General features: G+C 33.6%; 2 protein-coding genes across 2 annotated transcripts; both read right to left on the bottom strand.

The window, feature by feature from the left end:
* Positions 1-81: 81 nt before the first annotated feature.
* LOC124371943 (Golgi-specific brefeldin A-resistance guanine nucleotide exchange factor 1-like) lies at positions 82-9,571 on the bottom strand. Its single transcript, XM_046830313.1, has 5 exons — positions 9,485-9,571; positions 5,699-5,837; positions 3,899-4,039; positions 2,127-2,241; positions 82-319 (listed from the first exon to the last, which is right to left on the bottom strand). The coding sequence occupies exons 1-4, from the start codon at positions 9,551-9,553 to the stop codon at positions 2,180-2,182; spliced, it is 411 nt and encodes a 136-aa protein (XP_046686269.1). The 5' UTR covers positions 9,554-9,571; the 3' UTR covers positions 82-319; positions 2,127-2,179.
* A 1,417-nt stretch (positions 9,572-10,988) lies between these two features.
* Positions 10,989-19,495, bottom strand: LOC124371941 (Golgi-specific brefeldin A-resistance guanine nucleotide exchange factor 1-like). Its single transcript, XM_046830311.1, has 6 exons — positions 19,076-19,495; positions 15,377-15,476; positions 13,113-13,211; positions 12,908-13,026; positions 12,185-12,293; positions 10,989-11,002 (listed from the first exon to the last, which is right to left on the bottom strand). Exons 1-6 carry the CDS (start codon positions 19,175-19,177, stop codon positions 10,989-10,991), a joined length of 543 nt encoding a protein of 180 aa, XP_046686267.1. The 5' UTR covers positions 19,178-19,495.
* Positions 19,496-26,181: the final 6,686 nt, after the last annotated feature.

Genomic DNA, 26,181 nt, shown 5'->3' with positions numbered 1-26,181 from the left:
TGTTTGAAGCTACATTTCATAAACATTGAATATCTTCAAAACCTTTCTGAAACATTTATATTTTTTAAGTGCAACAAAAATCTTTCCCTAACAGCTCACCTTCCTCTTGAGGTGTAAATCGCACGCCTTGTGAGTTATACCACTCGTGTGTGTCTGACGACACGGGGGACTGTACAGCGGACACGTCAGTACTGTCAGGTGCAGGAGGCACATCACTGTCTCCGCTTACTGCGCTGACATCCATGTCCACGCTCACATCTACCTCACCCTGCGTCTGAAAGGCATCTATGGCAGGAACTGACAGCTCTGCTTGCTGTGTCTGAGAACATTATCAGAATAGTTGTTCCAACAAGAGTAGTTTCTATCAATTATTTATTTTTTACCTCATTGGCAGATGCTGACAAATATTTTTTGTGTTTTGATGGTAGGTTTTAAATATGAGGGCTATCCAGAAAGTAGATTACGTTTTGATATAAAAGTACAAGAAAACATTACATTATGTACACTTGAAAATGACACTAAAATACTATTTTTCAACATAGTCACCATAAAAATTGAGGGCACTTATCATAGCGGTGACCTAGTATTGAATTTCCAGCATTATAAAATTCTGCCACCTGATAAATTGATAAATTCTTTATTTAACCTGCCCTGGTTTAGACCAATGGTCCACTCTTTACACCAGGATAGGCAAAATAAAGAATTCATCAACCAGACCAGAGACCTCAACCAGGTAGTCTCACCCTCCCCGCAGTTCCACATTGTCATCAAAGCGCTCCCACTAATTTGGTTTCACAATTCAAGTGTTTTACAAAAGTCTTGTCTCCTGTAATGATTTAATCGAGCAGCAAGTCACCATCTTTTTTTTAAGTGTCCAAAAAGTTAAATGACGCATCCATACACTGATTTAGATGGGTTTCTGTTAAGGTTTATTGGTACCCAGCTTGCACAAAATGTATAGTAACCTAACTTCTGTGAAACAATTACGTGTGACAATGCTTGAAATTTGAGGAAAACTAAGTGAGAGTTCTGTTATTGTGAATTGGTGGGTCTTCTTTAATCTTCTCATCAACTTTAGAAACAATTTCATCGGTCACAAATTTTTGGCCATCCACTTTGTTCGTCATCCTGCACATTACTTCCACCATTTTTAAACCTAATGCACCACTGACACAGTCCATCTTCAGTAATCACATCATTCCCAAAAACTTCATAGAGTTGGTCATAAGTCTCAATTGGTTTATTGTGCTTAGCCAACAAAATCAGTATAACTGACCGAAATTATCACTGGATTTTCAATTGCATCATACATTTTAAACAGCCATTGTAAAACAACAGGGAGCGACAGTAACCTCTCACTAGCATGACTGGATAGCCACTGAGTGGAGAAACGCCCTGACATCAAAATGGCCGTGATAGTCCCGCCCCTAGCGGCTACAGAGCAAAATGTAATCTACTTTCCGGATAGCCCTCGTATATCATATGGCATTTTTAACAATTTCAAAACTCTCCCATTTTGACCCCAAAAGCAATTCCTTTCTTAGAGGAGATTCCTCTATCGATTCCACAAAAAAATTAGATTGTGTTCATCATATAAAACGTAAATTATTGGCTTTTGGTCTCTGGCTATAAAAGCGAAAATATTCATTTCAAAATGCTTAACCCTAAACTCTGCTACTTACTGATGCACATAGGGTGAAACAAGCACCATAAACATGGAAAGAATATTTATGCTCCAGAAGGAGTTGGTAAGACAAGACAATTTAACAGGCAATTATTGGGTGTAGTAGTAAGAAACTTATGTTTGAAACTCTACTGATAACTTTGGGAAAGGTATTGCAATTATCATACAGGCAGTATGAAAGGTTGGCGATACCTATGACTAGATGCATTGCTGACGGTCGCGGTCACTGTGTGTAAACAATGAGTGTCTTGTCTCGGCGACGTACACAATACTAATCTAAGTCTTGCTAGAGCTAAAAATGTAATTTATTAAACTATTTTTATAGACGTAAAAACATATTTAGCAAACTGAATCTAACAAAATTTATTACAAAAATGGAGACAAATTTATATGCTGTATATTTGGTAATATGCCTTGATACTTATTACGACAGCATCATTACCTCATCAGCATTGGTTGTGTCACTCGTTCCAAGATTCGTTGTTGACAGTTTCTTCAACTGGTGATGTTGGTAATGTTTCTGGTTTCTTGTGTTGTGGCAACCTCTGTTTTCGATTCTAAACAGTTACAAAATAAGTTTTTTATTTACAATCAGTGTACTATTTATAAACTCTTTATATATGAAATAAAGTAAAAACAAATTAATTAAATAATGTTAGAGTACCTGATCATCACACTTCTTTTCAATTAACATTTGATTACTTGAGTTTCGGAGTTTGGTATCCACTTTGTCAAACAATAAAAATGAAAATGTTTAACGTCTAAACACGAAAGTAAAAAATACAAACATTTTACTATCAAAACTCTTGTAAATCAAATTTTAATTGACTAGAAGTGTGATGATCAGGTACTGTAAACTAACCGCTTCTGAAAAAAAAAACAATTTGTAAAAATCTTTACTTTTTAAACAAAATTATACTGTAACATCTCTACAAAAGACTGAAGTTTGATTTGTAATGAGAAATCTCTATTCAAACAACACTAACAATCAATATATTTAAAGTGAATTATCATACAAAGACTTGATACGATATCAACAAAACTACACTGACTAGTACTTTCTGAACAGCTTGTGTCCTAACAGTTGTTTATAATTTTTGCTGTAGTATATTTATAACTTTAAGATCACCAAACACACAAATTCTTCTTTATTTCAATTCAAACTTAACTTACTGCCTGTTTTCCCTTGTGTTTATATAAAAAAGATATTATGTACAGTGCAGTCTCTATAATCCGACCATGCGCTAATACGGCACGTCCAGTAATCCGGCACTGTGCGAGCGATGACGGGTCGGGTCAATGCCCTTCGGTTCATGTCACTGCAAGCACGGATGACTCACCGGCCCGCAGATTAGGCATACTGTAACTGTTTGTTTATTACGTTTTATTGTGTATTTAGTTATTTTCCAATTGTACTTTTGCGTTCTACATATGTTAAAACTATACTTTAACTGGTTTCTAATAAATTTCAATGTACATTTGTATGTTTTTCGTACGTTTTTACCCATACATCCATTAATCCGGCAATTTCGGTAATCCGACACTACCAATCCCGATATACTGCCGGATTAGCGAGATTGCACTATAAATTAAATTATTAGAATAAACAAAATCAAAGATTCGCACAGATTTCATGAAACTGTGAAATTAAAAAAAACTTAATATTAAAAATAATAATATGAAAGTAACTAACTAGCCTGGAATTAGAACAATAAAATAAACAAGTAAAATAGGAGTTTAAATTAAAAAAACTATTCTATTGCAACTATTTGTAACTTCTATTTTATCATCACAGTTGTGTCTGTAAAAAAATGCACAACAAGGTTAGTTTGTATTGCCATTAATTGTACCACAACCAAACATTTTGTAACTGTAATTATAGTATTTTTTTAACCAGTATCTTGGATTTGGATTGATTGTGTTTTTCCTGCTGAAACTTCAGCTAAATGTCTTAACCAAATTCAGTGTACACAATAAAAACTTATATTAAACTATTTAAATAGTACAAAATAATGTTGTACTATTAATACATAAAATTATAACTCTTTTTATTGTACCTTAGTTCTCTTTATTATTTTACATGTTCACAGATTGTGTCATGTCTGATAAGAGAGACTTTTCCAGTATTTATAAGTCGAATCAACCACTTAATATTACAAAATCAACATCTGTGTATAACAATTATTTATTAAATTATATGAGTTATTTCCTTACCGCTAGAATTTGACTGAGGAGCTATGGAATCTTGTGTGATAACTTGAACATCCACAACACTGCCATTCGAATCTATAGGAGTGGTGGCTAGATGCTGAGAAGTAGACAACACCTTGTTGATATTTTCCTGACTCGAGGAGCCTTCAGAACAACAACCATGTTAAAACTATAGGCAAAGCTCAAACAAGTATAAGTATGTGTAGAACTAATTTAAATTTCCTTAGCAATTCACGTTGATCCCGAACACCATTGAACTCTTAAATAACCCAAATAACAGTACAAACATCCTATAAAGGAGATCAAAATCATGAAGCTTCTCCAGTAACAATACTTACATAGATCATCCCTTAAACATACACCAACTTAACGGCAATAACATTTGAAATTGACACCTCTATGTAACACATAGAATCGGATTCACTAGTTTCAAGATCTGATATTTAAGCTCTTCTACTCAATTATTCGATTTCCTTTTTAATCTTAATCTGACCGTTTAAAACAGATTTTATGTTACGAGTATTTTTTTGTTAACATTTTCACTGCCACCTCCTAATTTTGACAACTGCCATCCGTTTTAATGATTTTTAAATAAATATAATTTTTTGACCAATTATAAGAAAACCATGGAACTTAAATGTTTTAAAGCTGAATTCTTCTTTTTCTACATAAATGCTCATGCATAAATACATATTTTTATACAGAAACTGTTGTTTTAAACTTTAGAAAATCACGTTTTTTTGTAAAAAATAAAAAAGATTCCAAAAACATCACTATGTACTACAACAAAAAACATATTCCTCATTATTATTTCCTGTATTTTGTATTGTAATTACTGTCACTATAGCTACACATATTTACAATTGATATCCACTTATGTTTAAATATTTTGTAAGTGTGGAGGCCTAACCCACTTGTTTTAGGGTCATCACCAAAATCTTCATCAAAAGCTAAATATAATCAATAAACTATAAAATTCTGTAGTAACCAATTACTTACAAAACACAAGAATTACATTGTTTATTAATATTTTGCATATATTTGTTATTTGAGTAAAAAAAACTATGTCAACAAGTCAATCGGTAGTAAAATCTTATTATCTGTGTCATCTTGGAAATAATATCACTTTAACTGTCACTTGAAAATCTGAATAACTCTTCTAGCACTTGATTGTCTTCAATACTGCCACCATCCATTGTATTTACTCACAAAACAATTGTTGATAACTAAAGTAATAGCAAGCAAATCAATAACAAAGCAGACGACGAATTAGCAGAATGACAACAAACAACGCGATGCGACGAGTTTGTAAACAAATCAATTTTTCCGATATTCCAGATGACTGCCAACAGCACTTTATAGATCATAATCCATAGAGAAAGAAATAAAAACGTGGTAATAGCGAATAACAATCAATGCCAAAGTCCAAATATGTTTAAATGCATTTTTATTACTGTTAAAGTCGGTGCCATAAAAAGACATCGGCAGTCTATAGAAATCCATGCACGATGTCAAATGACGTTGTCGGCAGTGAAAGTGTTTAAAAGAGCACATAAGCACAACAGTAAAGAAAATATACATTTCCTGAGATGATGATGGTACTAGTACTGTACAAGGTAATAATTGTACACTCAAAATAGAACTTTTCCAGGAGATATTTTGAAAAGGTTTATTGCATTCAACCAGTAGACAAATCTCTCAATACTTTCTGTTGTATACTTTAGTTATCAACACAGAAAGAAACAGTCAAGAAATGAATAGTGAATAAATTTATAAATACAAACATTTTCAAATTTACATTACCTGATGTAAGTAGTGTTTGTGGTGGTTTTTCCTTGTCTTCCACCTTGCTGTTCATAGATCGACTATTTTTTCTAACTGATGATTTCATCTTGCGTTTTCCTCTTGACTGGTCAATACTTCCAGATCGCATCTTCAGTTTCTTAAAATACAAAACAATAGAACTTAAATTGCCACTCACATGCCTTCATGTATGATTATACAAAAGAAGTAACAATAATTCTTCATATTGTGATCTCCAGGAAATCTACCAAAACTGACAAACATTAAGCAAATATATCTTTATGCAGATGCTACAAAACTTACAACGTCTGATTATTCAGCAAAGGCAAACATCGAAGCTGATTTAAATAGATTAACTAAATACTTTAAGATAAGCAACTGTTGGGAAATTGTGACATTTAGTATTCATGAAACACATTTCCAATAAATCCAAAAATAAATTCTAAAATAATAAATGGAGTTGATTGTATACAATGTTTAGGGCTGAAAACAGAAAAAAATACTTTGGGGAATTTGCATGTTATTTAAATGTATGGCTAAGATATCTTCAGGAATATTTTATCTATCTAGGTTAAAACATTTTTAAGACATTACATTTTTGTTAACTTTTTTTGTAAATACACTCAATTATGTCTTTGAAGTATCATGGCTCTGAATATGACTGCCAAATGATATATGACCAAAAGATCTGAAAGTTATCTGCATGGAGTTTAACGAAGTGCAGTTACAGTCTGTATAATAAGTAAACACCAATACCGAACTGTACATTCCACTGCTGCCCCCAGAATGTGATCATAATTAACATAAACAACTAATGGTTCTTAAATATTTGTGTTTGCCTTAAGATGATACCTTTACGCAAGAATAAAATCACGTCAACACAAAAAACACATTTATTTTGACAACTACATCTGTCAGCTACAAAATAAATAAATACAACAAAGGCTGTGGTTCAGGTTACAACTTGTTCACTAGATTGCCATGGACTACACTGCCACAACATAAGCTCCTTCATGCAAGTAACGTTTCGGTTGCACGATTTGGTTTGAACAGTTCAAATAATTCAGCCACATGTGCATGAAAGTTGTTTAGATGAAAGTTGATCATAGACTGTGACAGGTCAAATTATGACATTTGAATATTCGCTGGGAATTGGCAGACTGTGACGTCAGTGAATCGGCAGACTGTGACGTCAGTGAATCACATGTTGTCGGAATTGAGATTTATTTAATTAATAACGGAGAAATATATTAAACTTTATACGGGAACAAATTTAATAAATTAAAATGAGTTATACATTACCAAAATTCGTGTTTTACAAAAGTACTAAATAAAATTACGCAGAAAAGCCAATTGTGGGATAAAATGACTTGCGTATTGATGACGTCAGAAAAGCACATGTTGCTAAAAATTTAAATAAAAAAGCTTTAAAAAAATAATAAAAGAAAATAGAAAGACTTAAATTGATCAATTATAGTGAACGTGATAAATTTTGACAATTATAAGAAAAGAATCAAATTATATTTAATCGTGAAGACGCTGATTTGAACGGGAGAGGGGATATGAACATTGTGTGAACCGGTATGCGTAGTTTTTATACGGAGAATCCTTCTTCTCTGTCTGGACTTGAAGCAGTAAGGACATCTACGCGTATAGATGAAATTTGAAACTGTACAATAGTGCATTGAAGTTGTAATAAGGGATGGGATGTTGTGTTAGTGAACAAAAATCAAAGCAAAGTGAGTAGAATTAGACAGTATAATATAAAATAAATTGACGTCAAAGTCATTTGCTTTGTCTTTCATTGAGTATCCCATCTACAAAGAAATGTGGTAAGTAAGATAATAAACTTTAAATTAAAGAATATTACTTTCAAAACTTATTTGATTCAAAGTGATTTGTAAGAACAGTGAATATTTTGTGAACTTTATTATGATATAAACAATCATATTGATCAGAACTTTCAAAAGAGAGTAGTATTAAGTTTGGACCATTATTCAACCTACTTAAAAAACCTGAGATAATATAGACCCAGTGCTAGTGGTATATATAACGTGTAGCCTACTTTCATTAATACAAACTACACTTTCAACAACACCACAGACATTGAAGTTTGATCGTTATTTAAATATCAACTTGGAACAATATGAGTTAGCCAACACGAAGCAAGTCGCACAACCAATGAGGGGCAGCACACTTTGAATACCGATTGTGAGAAAATTGGGACAACAAACGGGGGCCTGGAACGTAGCAAAATCGTACAGCCAACTGGGGACTGGACCGTAGCAGAAGGGCGACCAAAGTGGATCGTAGCAGAATAGGCACAGCAACGTGGGGACCGTAGCAAGACATACTTGATGGGATTTCCAGCCAGCAGCCAATCAATGCCGATATAATGATGAAAACTGACTGTGTGAGGAATTCAGCCATCTGCAGACTGGTGACAATACTAGTTCAGTCGAGGTTTGATATGGATGTAGTATTAAAACATAACCTCTCTTTATTTATTTAAATCTATTTAATCCGATGATCACTCCGAACGTGTCTGAGAAGCAATCATTTACAGATCAAACTGAGATGATGGGTCGGCCGATTATAATCGTTTGGCAGATTGTTAGATAACAGGGGTTTTTAAAGTGACATAGAGGTATAACTAACCAAGATAAACTCTACTACACCAGTGGAGGCAACCTTGGATCAACCGGCATCAGGTGAAACTCTCATACACATTGTATATCACACACACCACACACTGTAGTAACCACATGCTATCCAGGCACTCTGTTAACAATTCGGCAACTTTATCACCTATACGTCATTTGATTTTCATTCACAGTTTCGCGGATCACGCTGCGTAAAATACAATGTTTAGGATTAATCAGCTCCTGGTGCCGAGTCATGAGGGCATTCATGGAAATGAAAAAGCAGACATCCTCCTCAAAAAGGGAGCGGAGTCCATAATGGTGGGGCCTGAGCCAGGTTGTGGGATAGCTTTCTCCAACAGCAAAGCTCTTGTCAAAGATTGGGAAGAGGATAAGAAACATTAATTAGAGTAGAGCCTCAGGATTAAGACTATCCAAAATGTTTATTTCTCCTTAAGTTAAAAGGTGGGCAGCTCTTTTGAATCAGAATAAGGAGAATATAAGACTGATATTGGGGATGTTGACAGGACATGGCCCCCTAATCTTATGAGGGTGGGGCTTAGCCAGACTGACGAATGTAGACTCTGTGGAGAAGAGGAGGAATCAGCAGAGCATATTTGGTTAGATTGTCCTGCCATCTTAGAAACTCGGAAAAGATTCCTGGGAGCATATCTCCTCAGCCCCAAGGACATCAGAGAACAAGAACCCTCAAATCTGATCGGCTTCTGCAAAAAGCCTTAGACTTTGAGGACACAAATTTAAGTAAGGGAGGCACAAAGGTCCTTTTAGGACTAAGTGCGGGGACAAACTGTCCTTTTCCCTCAGGACAAAAAAAAACTCCTGATTCAGGAGCTGTCACATTATTTCCAAACCTCAAGTTTAAATTATGCGTCAATTTCATAAGTTTCTACAGACAGAAAAATTGTATTTAAGATTGTCCCAGCTCTACAGGGAGATTCCTGGCTCATTCTCAGGTTTTCTCCAATGCGTTGAAACTTTCAGCATATTCCCAAGTTCCTGGTTGTGTGGGTGGCCATCGAGATTGAAATTCTATTATAGCATTATTACATTAAATCTTTAGTAATCAAGATAAATGTGACCATGTCACATAATTACTGTTTAAGTTATGGTAACAGTAACAAACCTTCATGTTTATTGGTTTCCTGAGATCTTCTGAGAAGTATGGCAGTCTTGTGAACAGCAGCTGGACCATATCCTTGAGATAGTGTTCAGCACACACCGCCGTAAATAGCTCTGCAATTAATGTTATAAATAACTATTTAACATTCATCGCACACTACTCAAACTCTAGTTTAATCACAAAGGACCAGTTCAAAAGTCCTAAAATATCAAAATGTATTCAAAATAAATGAGAAAATCTGAGAATATAAATAAATTTTACTTTGAAATGTGTTAGTGCAAAATTAATATACTGTCTATAGAATCCTATTAAAATAATACTATTATATAATACTATTAAAATAAAATGTGTTTTATTTTAACATAATAATTATTCTTCCTAAATTACATTAATTTAGTGCTTGAAATGAAAAAATACTACTATGATGATGAGGATTTTTAAGTTATGTAAGATTTAAAGAGGCTTTAGAATTTTTTTTTTCCTCACTATCTTTTCTATTACTTATTTCGATTTCAATAATTCCTCATGCACTAAGCAAGCAAAGATCAATCAATCATTTATTGTCAGAACACACAAGTGTATAACGTCATCAGTTAAAGGATAACAACAATCCACACTAGCCTATAATTATTAAATACAAATACATTTTAAAACTTCATCAACCCTTTAAATACATGTTTATTTTTTTGTTAATGTAAAAGAAAACATACAGGGATGGGAGAGAAAGAATGCCTTATCAAGAATATGCCTTTTGAAATCTTTGTTGCCACATAATAGATTTGATGTTGCCATTTTAAATCACTCTGCAAAAATATTGCAAGAAACTTGAGAGTAGGATCACAGCCCTCTCGATTTGAAAAGATTTAAAGTAAGATCTTGTGTTTTTTGAGAGTTTAGATTGAGTTTTTTTGGCACTGCACCAATCAAGAATGGTCTCAGAGCTGTCTGTTAAAATGGCATTTGTGTTATCTACACATTTATCTTGTATAAACATTCCTAAGTTATCTGCAAACAAAAAGGTCTTTATACTGTTACTTTGCAAATTATACGGAAGGTCGTTGATATACAGGACAAAAAGCATTGGCCCCAAAATGGAACCTTGTGGAACTCCATGGCGTACATACAGAGTGCTAGAAAAGTTTCTGTTTAGAAACACATTTTTACATCTATTTTCTAAATATGATTTTAACAGAATTCCTGCAAAAGTAATAAGGTAACTTATTCACTAAGATGCTGTGGTCCACAGTGTCAAAGGCCTTGGACATATCATAGGATCTAAGAAACTACACTAGAATGGTTCTCAATACCTTCATAGGAGTTGATTATTACTTGTATAACAGCTCCAACAGTGCTCTTCTTAGGTCCAAAGCCAAACTGACTTTTTACAGTAAGTTATTGTTTTCCAAAAAGTGCACAAGTTAACCATGTAAAAGTCACTCGAAGACCTTTGACACTGATAGTAAAAAAAAACATTGGGTGAAAAAGATTAATTGAAAAATTCATTCTTTCACCATCTGGACGCTGTAAAATAATTTTAATGTTAAATAATTGGAACCTCCAAACAAGCCAAGTGCCACGGAGGCCCTAAATTTTCTCTTTTGCTATTTACAAAAGTCAGTATATTTACAATTTTTTATAATGATATGTAAGGGGACTGAAAGAAGTTGTATTAAGTTACATCATCTTATTTTTAAAAATCTAAATACATGTACTGTATAAGTTTTCATTTAGTGAATTTATTTCAACCTTGGCAGGTGTAATTATATTGTTTATGATTCCTAATTATGTAAGTTTTTTCATTTATTTGATGTATGTTTTGTAGCAGAATGAGAAAATAAATACATTTATTATTACTAGATGTTTGAAAAGACAGCCACTGCCCTTTATGTCAGCTGCTAACCCACTGACATCGAACCTTTCAGTGACTATTCAGCAGCTTAGAAATTATTAATTTTATGCTGTTGACTACTCTGTATATCAGGCTTCAGAAAGAAGGTAGGTAAGTAATAAGGATTGTGTTTTGCTACATAGTCACAGGAGAAGTTTGTACAGAAATAATTTAGACCAGTATAAGTACCATGCTTTTGTAGGCATGGTTTAGGTTGATGCCCCAATGAGCCATAATTAGGAACAAAAGACAGTTTATAAGGTATAAATTCAGTTATTGTCCAGTACTAAATATATATCCCATTTACAATGTAATTATTTAATAGCAAGTTTAATGGCTAACCGTATTATTAGTTTATACCAAAGTACAGGGGTAGTAAAAAAATTCTCAACGTTGTGAGCTAATACTAATAATTTATTACAACACTCATCAGAAATTATAGAAGATTAAAGTGCAATACTGTCCAATACAGCACAATATAGGCACATGCATTTATCGATTGACAAAACAGATGCAACCAACTGTGTGAGGAGGGTTTATTTATAGAAGAGCACATCTGTTAAAGTGAGCAATCCAAAGTTATTGTTTCAGAGGAAAGTGAGTTGGAGAATGAGGAAGTGTAAGAAGAGCAAATGAGCCATGATGAAGCATTAGGACACATTAATAGATTATTTAATATCTCGAGGATGACGCACATCAACCTTTTTAACTTTTATCTGTATTTATAAAATCAAATCCCACAATTAACTGAATGTAATTTTAAACTAAAAACTAAAATTTAAAACTAAAACAGGATTTATGTGAAATATTCTTACCACTTAAACGGGTTTCAAAACAAATTCTGAGACAGCTGAGCATTATTTCACACACGCTATCGTTGGTCAGCATTATACCGATGGGAGACAGAATTAACGTCCTTAAAACCTGAAAATAGAAAACTTGTATCAGGTTATTAGGATCGTTATTGTTCAACTGATTGTTTTTAAGTACAGTAAAGTACTTTTCAAGTTTGTACCATAACTATATTCTAAGAAGAGAAATCTAATTTTTGTAGCTATAACGTGTAATAGTTTTATGTCCCTATAAAAAGACAGGTCACTGTTTTAGTATTGTTCTTGGAGATGACATGCCCCTCGGTGTACATTCCAGAGAACATAATCAGAACAAAATAGAAAATTGTTACAGTTAAGGTAGTAATAATGAACCATTACACATCCTTCAAAAAAGAGTGAAACCATCAACTGATACTAAAATCCAAATTTCCTTCCAGGTGGAATTTTTTATATTCAAGTAATAAATAAAGAAAAATTATCGCAAAAATTGTTATTCGAATTGAAAATTACTTCACATCCAAGTTTTTCTCAACCGCTTGGCAAGGAATAAGAATTATATACTTCTATCCATATAACTAAGCAGAAAAAAGTTTAATGACAAACATTTGTTATGAGAAAATTATTAGAATAAAATACCCACATTCATAATACACGACTTAGAGATATATTGGCACAAACACAAGAAGATAAGTCACAGAGGTGTACCTGCAGAATCTTCATGAGCACCACGCCATCGCTGGCCTGGTCGGTGCCCACAAACCTTGCGTGCGTCACAGCGTCTGCAATCCTTTCCACAGCAGCCGGCACCGACTTCCCTCCTGGTTCTGTTAACGATAGCTTCCATAAGTAATGTATGTTGAAACTAGGTTTACTTTACTAACACATTCCTACAACACAACATCGTACTCACCGATAAGTCCATATGATAAAAACTTGCTGATTGAAGAAAGTGCCAAACTTGTCACAGGTCCTGTTGTTTCTTCTGACTTGATTACTTCAAGAAATGGATCTAAAATAAATTTAAGTAATTGAAAAATGAAATTGATATTATGTAATAAATATATAGAATACTTAAGTTTACTTTCAGGAACTAAATTAGTTAAAACTTTATATTTTGGATTGTTAACTTAGCAGATCATTTATAAACGTCCGGCAAAAATTTATAGTATCAGATATTAATATATATTCCAAAATTCATAACGCTCTAGAAAATAATAGGAACTCACGATTTAACATAGTGTGTCTGGTCATTTTTAGAGATCAGTGAAAGACATCATAAAGTTACGTTTATTCCCTTTATAGTCATTTATAGAATAGAAAACTTTAAAAAGAGATAGTAATCCAAGAAGATGATACTTTATAAAAGTCACCTAAAATTAAATATGTTATAAAAAAACTGCATTTTGTGCATATTTGATAAGGTCTTCTTATATTACATAAATTTATATATGTATATACTAGCTGTTACCCACGGCTTCGCAAGCAAATCTTAAGAACCGAAGTCCTCATATTACTTATTAAAAGCAATTATGCGCGATTGGCTGCGGCCAACAGCTAGTTCGTCAATAAATTTTGTAGTATTTTTAACGAAAACTCTTCATTTTCAATGAAATACCAATTACAACCAAATACCCACGGCTTCGCACATTTCCTACAGAAAAATTGGGACATAGGAGGCATATTTCTTTTGATCGTCGTTATTACCCATCTGAGATAAATGATAGTCACTGAAAGATACTCCAAGCTCATAATCTATTTAAGATTTAAATTTTAAAACAGTCTCAATATGCACCTGTGAAATAACTGGAGTTTTTCTCCAATATCATGGAGATTTTTGTATACAATTGAACTATATTAGACCATCGTGGACAGGAGTCAAAAAGTCGGAATTCATTAGCGCACATACAATGTAGTAAATGATGGCGCTCAATGTAATTTTGAAAGGAAAATAGGCATATTTTAGGTACATATTATTACAGTTTAATGATTATGAGCTTCAGATGTTAAGCGAAATTGCGTATGGTTTTTATTTTAGGCTTTGCGCGTGTATCACTTCTGGATCAAATTAGTTATATCTCCGATGCCATGATTGAGCTTGCTTTGTTGTCTCGATTGAGAGAATATGTACACACAGAGTTTTGAGAACCATACTTCTGTCAAAAAAACCAAAAAAAACAACTAAGGTTGGTTTTATAACATTCTTTATATTTGTAGCCAACGTAAGATAGTAATTTTGATATCTGCAATGCTCTTCTGATCAAGCACGAGTATGGTTTATATTAGATAAATATTGCAGTTAAAGGTGAATTTTTACGTCAAATTTGAATTGTATTATCTGGATAGTAAAGTCTATGTAGAACAATGATTGCAGAAACAGTTGAAACAAAATTTGCTGTTTCTCTTAAGCTTACTCTATGCTTTCAAACTATAAGTGTAAAGAAATTTAAAATAGTAATTAAATGATATAAACTTATATTTCTTTTGTCGCATTATATATGTTTACAAAGAACAGCTGATTAAATTTTAAAAGGCTCTGTCACTTAATAACATATGTTTGCTGCAATGCATTTCTTACGGGTATTTCTGTAACTTTTAGAGACCAGTGGGACGGAATCCTGAATCGGGAACGGGATAAAAAGTAACCTATGTCTTTCTCCCACTTCTTAGCTATCTCCCTACCAATTTTCAGCCAAATCGGTTCAGCCGTTCTTGACTTATAAATAGTGTAACTAACACGACTTTCTTTTATATATATAGATATATATATATATATATAATGGAATTATGAATTGGGATATCAGCTCATAATAAAATCTAAAAAATTATATGGACTTAACATTTACTAAATTATTGTATTCCACTTGACTCCTTATTAAATCCTTATCTAGTAAATTTACCCAAATTTAAAATTGTATTATATTATTTTTATTTCAAAATCAACAACTTACAAAAAGTATTTTTAAATATCAAAACTTTAATTTACAGTTTATAATTCATGCTATTGGACCATGTTTCTTCCTTTGTTTGTATTTTTATACAGTGTTCAATTTGTGTGATTGAACATTTTTTTAATACAACAAAATACTGTACAAATAATTTTAATTTTCTTTCAAAGTGCTTAATATAAATGTATAATAAGTCATTTCAAATAAGGATGCGTATTTTAATACTTACCTAGAAAATGCAAAGGGTCTAGAGCTCTTAAGTCACCAACAGAGTTCAAAACATCTTTTAAAGCTGCAAATCCTTTGATCAAAATATCATTTTCCTCGTCCTAAAACACATTAGGTTTACTTGAATACATACTTTAAGTATATGTTTTAACATACTTGCCACATTTGACCAAAATTGACTATACTACCTCAGCAAGACACTCATATTTTTTTTGCAGCTGACCAATGAGTCAAATGACCAATTAATGTCAAGAGTACACTTGTCATTTTAAATTGGAAAAATTTCCTCAACTTTCATTATATTTTCAACGTTTGGGCCGATTCTCTCGAATCAGGTACCATGAACGAGTCTTTAGCAGCCTTAATAGAGCATACACTCTCGTTACTGATTTGAGGCGTAAGCGTGATCTTTACACAAGTCACTCCCTCCCAGCACGACGACATAGTTGTTTTTATTTAACATGTTAGCTAGGCTGTTAAATTCGTTCATCTTTCTCGTATTGTGAGGAGAATCACCAGTGACTCATAAACATGTATTATATCTGTGCGGTATGAGTCACCAGTGACAAATGAAGATAGTGGACATTGGTGTTTAATAGTTTAGTGTAGGTCAGCACTATAGTGATCTAGATGAAAATGGTGGCAGATTGTGAAAACTATTAAATTGTGTTCTATTTGGGAGCACCATGTTTACTTTCTAACTGCTGTGAGTCTCTGTGGCTCAATCTGCAAATGTTATATTAATCAGACCAATGTAGAATCTTGGAGCATTGGAGAAAAGGTTTATTGTACTATCACTAGTATAAACGAATTCAACATTTTCCAATATAATTTTTTATTTTGTGCAAGGCCTTTCTGAATCAAAGTGAAGTGCCTGATGATGGAATCTTTGATTCAGAAAGGCCTTGCACAAAATAAAAAATTATACTGGAAAATGTTGAATTTGTTTATACTAGTGACCAATAATTAATTATTGAATAAAGGTTTGAAAAATGAAGAATAAAATGTTTTACACTGTATTGTGGAGGCTGATAATGCAACAAGGGTAACAACTGTGCCTGTCTGAATCACAGGTAACTCGCTACACACAAGAAATAACTGTGTAAGTAAAATAACTTGTGTGCTGCACGTGCTACCACGACTTTATTGTTTATAAAATATACTTCTCTACTTCAAGCACCAATTTAATCAGTAACAATTTCTTTAAATATATGTTTGACATAATAGAGTAGGTTTGGTGAAATCCTATAGGATTCTAAAAGTCTCCTATGAGTCTCTCACCACATATATATATATCGTATGGGGGACAAAGGCAGCTATCCATAAATAAATAAATTAAAAATTACAATTATTAAAAAGTACGTAAGAACAAAGTTCTTGAGTCATAAATTAAAAATAATATTAAAATCTCCCGTCACAAAGCTAAATCCAAATTACTGAGCCAGTTTAGAGACCCATCCTCTAAACCACTCAGACCAGCCAGACCACCAGAAAACAATCGCAAAGGGCAGTCGTTTACAATGTGCTCAATTGTCTGAGAGTCTGCGCCACAATCACACGTCTGGTCGTCAGTAATACCCCACTTGAATTTCCAGTGATTGCTTCTCCCAACCCCAGTTCGAAAACGATTCAATAAAACCCATTCCTTTCGAGGAATTTCCAAGCCACCCGCTGCTTTCGTAGGATCGGATATCAAGAACTTGTTCCGTCCATCGAATGATTCCCAGGATGACGCCCAGTTAGCATTAGGCGTAAAAGTTTCTCCTCTATCAACTGGGATGCTGTTCGTAGTGATGGCTTGCGTGATTTGAGCCGGCTATCTTGCTGAGGAAGGTCGCGCGTAACGGGCAATTCGGGATTGGACACGATCTTATTGAACTCTCTCAGAAGAGCCTCTTTGCGTCTAATCTCTCACCACAGAACATTTGACTCACGCCACAGTGAACATTTCGGAGATCAATCAAATTAAGACGACTCTAATGCTTGCCCATATCATGCATATACCCTCAAATCTGGTATCACAAGTGAGTCTCTAGCAGGTTTAATAATACACGAACTACTTAACTAGATTGCATATGCATGTTTTGTGCCTATTTGTACACTCTCAAGGCATCTGAAGGATGTTTCTTTCATCTTCGCACCCTATCCTGAGGTTTAGTTACACATATAGGTTGCAGTATAATAAGTGGCCACCATCACAATCGAATCAGGGTACCTATTTAGTGATTAAAATACCTAAACTATTGAATACAAACACATTCTAATTATAGTTGTTTACAATTTATTATTATCAGCTCTTTTTAATGTATTTAATATTGTTGTTGAATACGGTATTTTAGTAATGGTCACAAGTACAATGGTGATGTACATGTGTTACTTGTGTCAAAAGCTGTCAGACACAGTACTCCATCAAAATAGTAAAAAACTAAATGTTACACTGTTTTGTTTGTTTTATAAATAGGCTAACAGGCTAAATAAAGGGGTTGTTTCACAGACAGTTAGGCAGCATTAATGGCGTTGGACTCTTGTGTGTTCCACTCCAATTTTATGGGATTGATATCAATGATATAAAGTTGTTTCTTCCCTTAGCAGAATCAACAACGTAACTGTTTATCGGGTTCTTAGTCCATGAGGAATGTAAGTGCTGTTGGCCTGGCCAACTTAGGCTCAGTGTCCAACATGATGGGGCCTAATTTATTCTGTAGTATTTCTAAGTATGAATCCTTTGGGGATGTCTCAAAATGGGTTCACGCTGAACATGAAAGTGAAGACTACATCCGGGAAATGAGCAAAATGGTCCTACAGTCGCCTTCCCCCAGGGTGGTGTCTGACCTTTCCTAAAGTGTCTTCTTGGGTTGTGTGTCTAATTATGTGACACATGGTCACCTGAGGAACCACTCTGTAAAATGTGTGATAGGAGGAAATTGTAAAAGACCAGCTCTTTGACTGTCCTGCAATACCAAGGGAGCGTTACGCCAGTTTTGGTAGCCTGGACGAAGGTAGTGAATGTCCCTGAGGGCCTGATCACTAGGTGGTTTGTAGAACTTCTTAAACCGTAAACTGGTTGGCCTCATGGTATACTAACAGGTTATGCAAAAGGTCCAAAAGGTCCTTGATACTAAAGTACATGGCAATACGCCGCCGCTTAGAAGAAGATACTGTAATTTGAAATACCTATAATATAATTCAGTTAGATATTTTGGTTCCAGTAGTTAAGGCAATCATCAATGTCGATGATTCGATAGTGTTAGTGGCTGCTTATTATACTGCAACCCACATCTGAATTAATGAATATTAGCAGTAAGGAGTAGAGTTCATCCTGGCATTATTATGTGACATTACCCCTTGAATATTGACATTTTTAACCTTTCGGTCAACTGAGCAAATTCTAGCCTTGAAATTTATTTCAAATACAGCTTTGTTACAAAGGCTAGCATAAGAAAAGAATATAACAAAACATAATTACTTACTTATTAATTTAAAAATTAAATCAGTAAATTTTCCTCTTCGTTTAATGTGGTATCAAATTAATTAAAGTAAAAAGCCAAAATGACAGAACAGCAAACATAACCTACAAGACAATGAAAGAAGGAAAGATAGTAATCAGATTACTTTGAACAACTTTGTCTGATGTTTTTAAACTTTTATGGCTGGATACCTCAGAATCATAATTAATTAAATTCAATATTATCATACTTGCCTGGTGAGAATGGGAAGACCATCTTGCACCTCTTCTCATTGCTGTCAGGAGAATAGACATTTCCCCCTGGACTACGTAAACGCCGTTACCAGGGAAAGCCATTTTGTAAAACTCTATTTAAAAAATGTTATTAGGTCAAATTTCCGAAAAAGTAATTATGTACATGATAGGCCTATGCCTAGCCTAATTTCTGGCAGTACTCACAGTGTTGTTACATTCAGACTTCTATAACAATTATTGATAAATAAGTTTTTATTTAACATTCAACACTATACAAATTAAACAAACATATATTTGTAATAAATAAAAATGTAACCGAAGTTGTACTTTCACCGTTAAACATGATGAAAAAATTTAGATTGATACACAATCACACAATCTTGAATCTATCAAACTCCAACTACAAAATTCCACATGCAACGTCTGCTACGTATCACTGTCAACAGCTGATTTGAAGTCACCGGTTTTCCTCTCCTATGAAAGTACCAACAAAAAAGATATAATATAGAGACATTAACTAATACATATATAATAACGTATATAATATAACGAGGAAAGATATATAATATTCTAATCTGCATCTGTCTAATAGTATAATATACTTATTGTAATATAGTGTAATCTGTATCTTTATACTTATTGACTAAAGTGGATAGCATGTAGCAAAATCAAATATATTCCATTATTTATAGGCCTAACACTTATTTATATACTTCTAACAAATAAGATACTACAATATTGATTTTTTTACCATCTATCTTACATGTTTCGACAATATTTTCTCTTCTACTCAGTTTTTAATGACATTTTACTTCAAAATTATAAAAAAAAACGCTATCATTTTCAAACTATTAACTTTAAATTGTTTTTCTTTTCTACAGAAAATAACATCTTAATAAGACATACAACCATGCAAAATTACAACGCCGTTACTTTGCCCGTTTCTGGGTAAAATTGTGATTAGGCTGTGCTGCTCAAACGACAAATCATGACGTCATATAGACGTTTAGCCGGGAGACGATTATTGTTATTACGGAAGTGATGACGTATGCATTTGCGCGGGGTTTTCAAAATGTTATGTCAGCTGGTAGTTTTGATTTTATCTTAATAAAACCTCGAATCCCTTAATAAAAATAAAACTTTATTTTCTCTATCCTGCATTTACCCACTCGCAATAAGAAGACAAAGAAAACTCACTCCATTGCTTTTAATGAATGTTGATTATGATTGTGATTATATTGTGATTGTGGATTATATGTGTATTGATGGTGATTATGTAATCACCAGCACTTCCAGTCTCGTCTAGGTTGAAAAAAGCATGGTGAATAGATTTGACATACAAGCAGCCACTTCATTTTTTTTAACTGGTAAAGCAGTGAGTGGATGCTGCTCTGGCACCACTGACTATCATCAACAGGTCTCTTCAAACAGGAATTTTTCCCTCTGCTCTTAAAGAAGCTAAAGTGTAGCATACTCAAAGTTAAAGAAGGGGAAAACCCCGAAATTGGAAACTACCGCCCCCTTTCATATTCCTACTTTCTCAAAAATACTGGAAAAGATTGTATTAAAAAGACTTCTGGTCCATCTAATGGAGTTAAACCTTCTAACCAACAGCCAACATGGATTCATCAAATGAAAGTATACAACAACAGCCATGGTAGAGTTTATTATAGGTTATCTTGACAACAGGAAGTTCACAACAGCATTAGGTTTTCCAACTCAAGTTGATACATCCACCTATCTTTGCTAATGTGGTTTTCTTCTCATATTCATTCTGAAACTGGTTGGAAAAATTCTTAAATTATACAACTTCTTTGCCCAATTCTTTGTCTAGATCTTTCTTGCAGCTGTCTACTAACATTTTGCTTGATGCTAACACCTCATAATTAAAAATTGTTCAATTAGTTAAGGAACTCAAACCTCAAATCAATAAATTTGTATGCTTGAAACCTCTTTGTCAGTGTACTTTCAAGTTTATCTATGACTTTGATAAAGTTTTGGGTCCAGAATGTATCAAATGGGATTAGGTCAACTTCCAGAGTTTGTACACAATTAAGAGGAGCTAAACGTACATTTATTTTCTATTAACTTCAACTTCATATTCTAGACAGTCGGTTAATTTGACTGCGCATACACCTCAAAACCTTTCCGTTTACTTTGAATCAGGCTTATCAAAGATTTTAACAATGATGCGGCTGTGTTCATGCAGATTTTTGGAAAGATTCTCTAATTTTGTTTACTTGACCCAAAATATCGTCTCAAAAAAACAGCATACAGCCCTGTCTCAAACTTGTTCATTTTTCGAACTTAACCCAGAGCAGCCACCATTGATGTCCCTGAATCCTCCATGTCTTCTAACATTTTCATCAGTGCCTGCTTTATTTCTTGATATCCTCGTAAAAGAGCTGTGGTAACATCAGCTTGGCATGACCATCTTGTGTTGTCCTATTTGGTACAAGAACGTTTTTTTTTCAGTTCCTGCTCATTTCAAGCACTTGGTTAGAGTCTGGTATCTGTTGTATAAGACAGTGAAATCCGACAAATCAAAAAAGCTTACAGCATTAAGACAACAACCGGCTGCAGCTTGTAGTACCAAATTCAGTGAATGTCCAGCGCAAGGTATTTATGCTGCTAAACTGTTTCCTCCTAAAACAAGTCCTTGCAACCTGTTATATTTCCCGTTCACTGCAGAGGCGTTATCAAAAGACTGACTACAACAGTTCTTGAGGTCCAGGCCCTTTTTGTAAAAGGTACACAGTCCATTAAACACATCCTTTGCTTTGTGCCCTTCCTTAGGCATGAATGTCTAAAATCTTAGAACAGGTGTAAAATGCTCCAAGTACCTAAGACCACTGAGTTGGTCAACATGACCTTAAATGGGTGTTGAATCTAGAGATATTGAGAAATATTTACACTTTATTCGAGGTATGATCTCATCAAACACTTGTCTTCCTATTGTGTTTACAACTTCCCCAGATATTGCAAAAGAAAGTAGTTGGTGTGACCACTTCAATGTCACACCATACACTAGCCCTGTACATTCACAATCACCGTCTTGTATGAAGTATGTAGGTACAGTGTACTATGTACGATAGTAAAACATGACCAGTGACATTATTTTGTAAGTATAATTAAGGTGCGGACCCCTATGTGTGCGCCTATATCACCTATGCTTAAATCCGGTCCTGATGGAGGATATGTCACAACACAAGCTGAATCCCATCAGCGTAGGAGTATAAGGAACAAAATGATAGCTCAAGATTAATATCCCCAGTATAAAACAGAAGCATAATAAGACCTATGCAGCTACTCTGAGGAACACCAACTCTTTGGAAGCAATCCCCGAAAGATGATCATTCACTCTGGTTACCCGAGTTCTGTCAATCAGATAAGAGCGAAACCACCTTGATGAAACCTGATCAAAGTCGTAGTAATGAAGCTTAAGTCAAAAACATATCAAAATTCATTAAGTCAAATGCATGTTACAAATCAAGAGCTGGGAAATCATACGTCGGGAAATGTGTTGTTTAGCCACTAGCCGATATTTTTTTAAATAAAATTTATATCTTTAGAACTAGTAACAGTACAGATACCAAACTTTGCACATAATTTATGACAAGTAATAGAAAATCTTAAGAAAATAACCGCATAATTTGCTTTAATATTAACAAAATGGTGCCTTTTAAAAGTTTTAGTAAAATAAAAAAATATAAGTATAGTTATACAAAATTACAATCCACTAACTATTTTGAAAATTTTAAAACAATTCCAAGGGTACTATTTTCAACGAAATTCATCATTGTATAAACCTGAACACCACTTTAAAAGTACACTATTACACAAGCCAGGAGCAACAAACATGTCAAGGTTGACAGGCGTCAACTGTTTGTTGATCCAGTCATGATTTGTCCATCCCCTGGAATCCCATGACTTGTATAAAGATTCTTGCTGATAATATCCATGTATTACTAATTTTCTTATTCTTCATAATTCTTTTCACCATTGTGGTAATTTACACTGTCATTTACGGTGTGATAAAATTACAGTATTATACATTATTTTAAATCTTGGATGAGGCTTATAATTTAAACCTTGTAATTATTGTTATACCTATTCCTAAGAATGACGTATAATTTGTTAATTTTTTTACCGCTGCCTTTTACATGATTACTGTGGTGGAGCATTCATATAGCCAAGCAAAACGCTGAACTATGTGAATAGTCATATTTTGCTTCATACTATAACTTTTATGAGTTTCAACAGAAAAATATGGTTGTGGGAAATATTAGTTGGTACATACATTTGCCTACAATACACATAGCAACTATTATTTATGTCAGACAAAGTATGGTAATTTCTGCAGTTTTTTACACGATTTTTAGCCTCCAAAAGGTAATTTCTCCATAGAGGCTAGAATTAGCTGACAATTATTTCTTTAGGACTAAACAATATTAAACAACAGTAAGTATGCTATTTTCTAGTGGTTAAAAACTAGTCTTAATAATTTACTTTTAATGTTTCCAAACAGGCTCGAGCAGGGTACTAGATTAAAGATGCTCTTATTGGATCTGTATTATCTCTGATTTTAAAAGTCAAGATTTTCAGTGGTTTCTAAAGAATTCAATATTCTAAAATATACTTGAGTGAAGTGCAAAAATAAAAGCGTTCCCTTACTGAGACTAAAATGTATGATAATGATTGGCCTGCAAGGTGATGGTCACGGTTTTTGAGATCACAAGGAATCATCTAATTTGGTTACTTGGAAAAAGTCAGTCTTTACATGTACATTATAAAATTGAAATCTAAATTTAGCAGCATCATACAGGGATCTGTCATATACACAAGACTAATTATGCTAAAACGTTTCTAACAAGCTAATTGAAAAGCATACATACAATCTAAATAATGCAATAAAACATTCTATAAATTAACAACAATTTACAATTATGCTAAATAATCTTCTGACGTGGTATTTTTAAAGGTTTACAATTTTTGAGTTGTCATTTATCATTTTTTGTTGTTTATTATTGTTGTAATTGTTATTGTCACCTTTTAAACTTATCTGGCTTACAACTTTTGTATTTTAATATTTGTAATTAATTCAATTTACTTTTTATTGTTATAATAACTGTTTATAAGAGCCTTAATTACTTTTTTAACCTGTCTATATTACAAATTTTATTAATTTAATTTAGTTTTAACAACTGTTTTATTTAGAAACAAGGCAATATGTCTAAACATAATAAATACCCTTGTGGAGTATGTGGAAAATGTGCAAGCACTTCAGCTATATTTTGTAATACCTGTAAATCATGGAATCATTTGAAATGTGTAAATTTCATATACAATAATGTTAAGAATTTGTCAGAAAAAGATTGTAAATCATGGAAATGTCCTAATTGCAAGCAGAATTATGTTGAGGAAAGTGGAGATGAAAGGATTGTATGTGATAAGCATGAAGAGGAACCTAGTAATTTAGAGGATTCTCTGACACTGGCAGCAGAAATTGGACAAGCACTTTTAAGAGAGAATGAAGAGCTAAAACAGGCCCTGCATGAAACCAGCAATGCCAAATCTGTCTATGAGCTGGAACTTGAAGACAAAATAAAGCAAAAGGAAGAGGAAATTGAAATAATGTTGGAAAAATGTAAAGAAAAAGAAGAAGAATTACTTTTAGTTATAACTACTCTAAGAAACAAGCTGGAAGAAGAGAAAAACTAAATATGGAGCTCATATTACAAGCAGAACAAGGGAACTGTGGTATGGTTGAAAAACGAAAGGAATTGCCCTGTACAAAATGTGAAATACTCAAAAATGAAACTAAAAACATGATATCCTCTATAAGATCTCTAGAACTTGCAGCAATAGAAATAAAAAATGAAAATTTAGTTCTACAAAGTAAACTGAACAAATCTCAATGTATTCAGTGTTTTCCACCTTTAAAACTGAACACAGGGACTAAGCAAAACATAGTTGCTGACCAAAATAAGTGGCAAAAAGTTCCTGTGGCACATAAAAAATCTGTACCTCCAAAAATCCAAACCACTAGTAGTTGGATTGATACGAACAATCGCTTTGAAGTATTGTCAGGAGAGGAGACTGATGAGGACGAATTTGGAGATGACACAGAAGTAACTACAAAATTAAAAGAGGAAGGCAGGAAACAAATTAACAAAAATAAATCAATTTTTTTTAAATCTACAAGACAAAATAAAACAAAAAGTAAAAACCAACGTCATACTGCTACACATACCGTTAAACAAAATATGCATGTGACAACGAGACCTTCAATGGAGTCTGGAACAATAAACAAAAATAAAATCCTTATTCTGGCAGATAGTCATGGGAGAGGCTGTGGTGAACACATCAGGGACCGGCTTGGTAGAATGTTTGTGGTTACTTCAATAATCAAACCCAATGCAAATTTTAATGATGTAATTGAAAATATTGAAGAACTAACAGAATCCTACCAGAATGGGGATTATGTTATTGTCTTAGCAGGAACAAACAATTTCAACAATAGAACACCAGATTTAGATTTTCGGTTTGATTTAATAAAACAAGTAGCCCGTAAAACCAATATAGTTATACCTGGAATTCCACATAGATTTGATAAGTTGGGGTTCAACACCAATGATGCTATTAAAAGATCCAATATCAAACTGATTGAATACATAAGAGTCTCAAAACTTGATAACCTCAACTTTGTCATTGTTCCAAATACTAAATATACCTTGCATGATCGTACCAAACATGGCCTGCACTTTAATGCAAGCGGTAAAATTAAACTCTCAAACCAAATTTGTCTTGGAATTAAGAATCATATATCCAAAAATATACGAGGTTACGTCATTCCACAAGCTACTGAGAGTGAACTAATTACACTTCCCCATGAGACGTACGTGGATGCTGTCAAAGGGATCACTGATATACCTGGAGGAGAAGCAGAGTTCACCACCTCAACTACATCAGAAGTGCTGCAGTCACATGAGGAAAGAGACAGTCCAGTGCCAGTGTTTACCACAACTATAACAAAACTTGACAACAAAACTTGTACAGATGATTTTTTAGGGACACAGGTTCCACCCCCAGAGTTGCAACACAGA

The sequence above is a fragment of the Homalodisca vitripennis genome, unplaced genomic scaffold (genome assembly GCF_021130785.1).
Source record: "Homalodisca vitripennis isolate AUS2020 unplaced genomic scaffold, UT_GWSS_2.1 ScUCBcl_2299;HRSCAF=6911, whole genome shotgun sequence".
Classification (NCBI taxonomy): Eukaryota; Metazoa; Arthropoda; class Insecta; order Hemiptera; family Cicadellidae; genus Homalodisca; species Homalodisca vitripennis.
The sequence above is the reverse complement of the archived record's forward strand: the minus strand, read 5'-3'. Positions and strand labels throughout refer to the sequence as shown.

Bases quoted from the DNA above. Each gene is read 5' to 3' on its own strand.
- LOC124371943 (XM_046830313.1), bottom strand. From the start codon at position 9,553: ATGGTCCAGCTGCTGTTCACAAGACTGCCATACTTCTCAGAAGATCTC. The intron at 5,838-9,484 runs GTTTGTTACTGT...TTGTATTTTAAG, and splicing joins GGAAACCAATAAACATGAAG to AAACTGAAGATGCGATCTGG. The intron at 2,242-3,898 runs GTAAGGAAATAA...GTAACTGTTTAG, and splicing joins TCCTCAGTCAAATTCTAGCG to AATCGAAAACAGAGGTTGCC.
- LOC124371941 (XM_046830311.1), bottom strand. From the start codon at position 19,177: ATGGCTTTCCCTGGTAACGGCGTTTACGTAGTCCAGGGGGAAATGTCT. The intron at 13,027-13,112 runs GTGAGTACGATG...TATCGTTAACAG, and splicing joins TTTATCATATGGACTTATCG to AACCAGGAGGGAAGTCGGTG. The intron at 12,294-12,907 runs GTACACCTCTGT...TTCTATTTTCAG, and splicing joins TGCTCATGAAGATTCTGCAG to GTTTTAAGGACGTTAATTCT.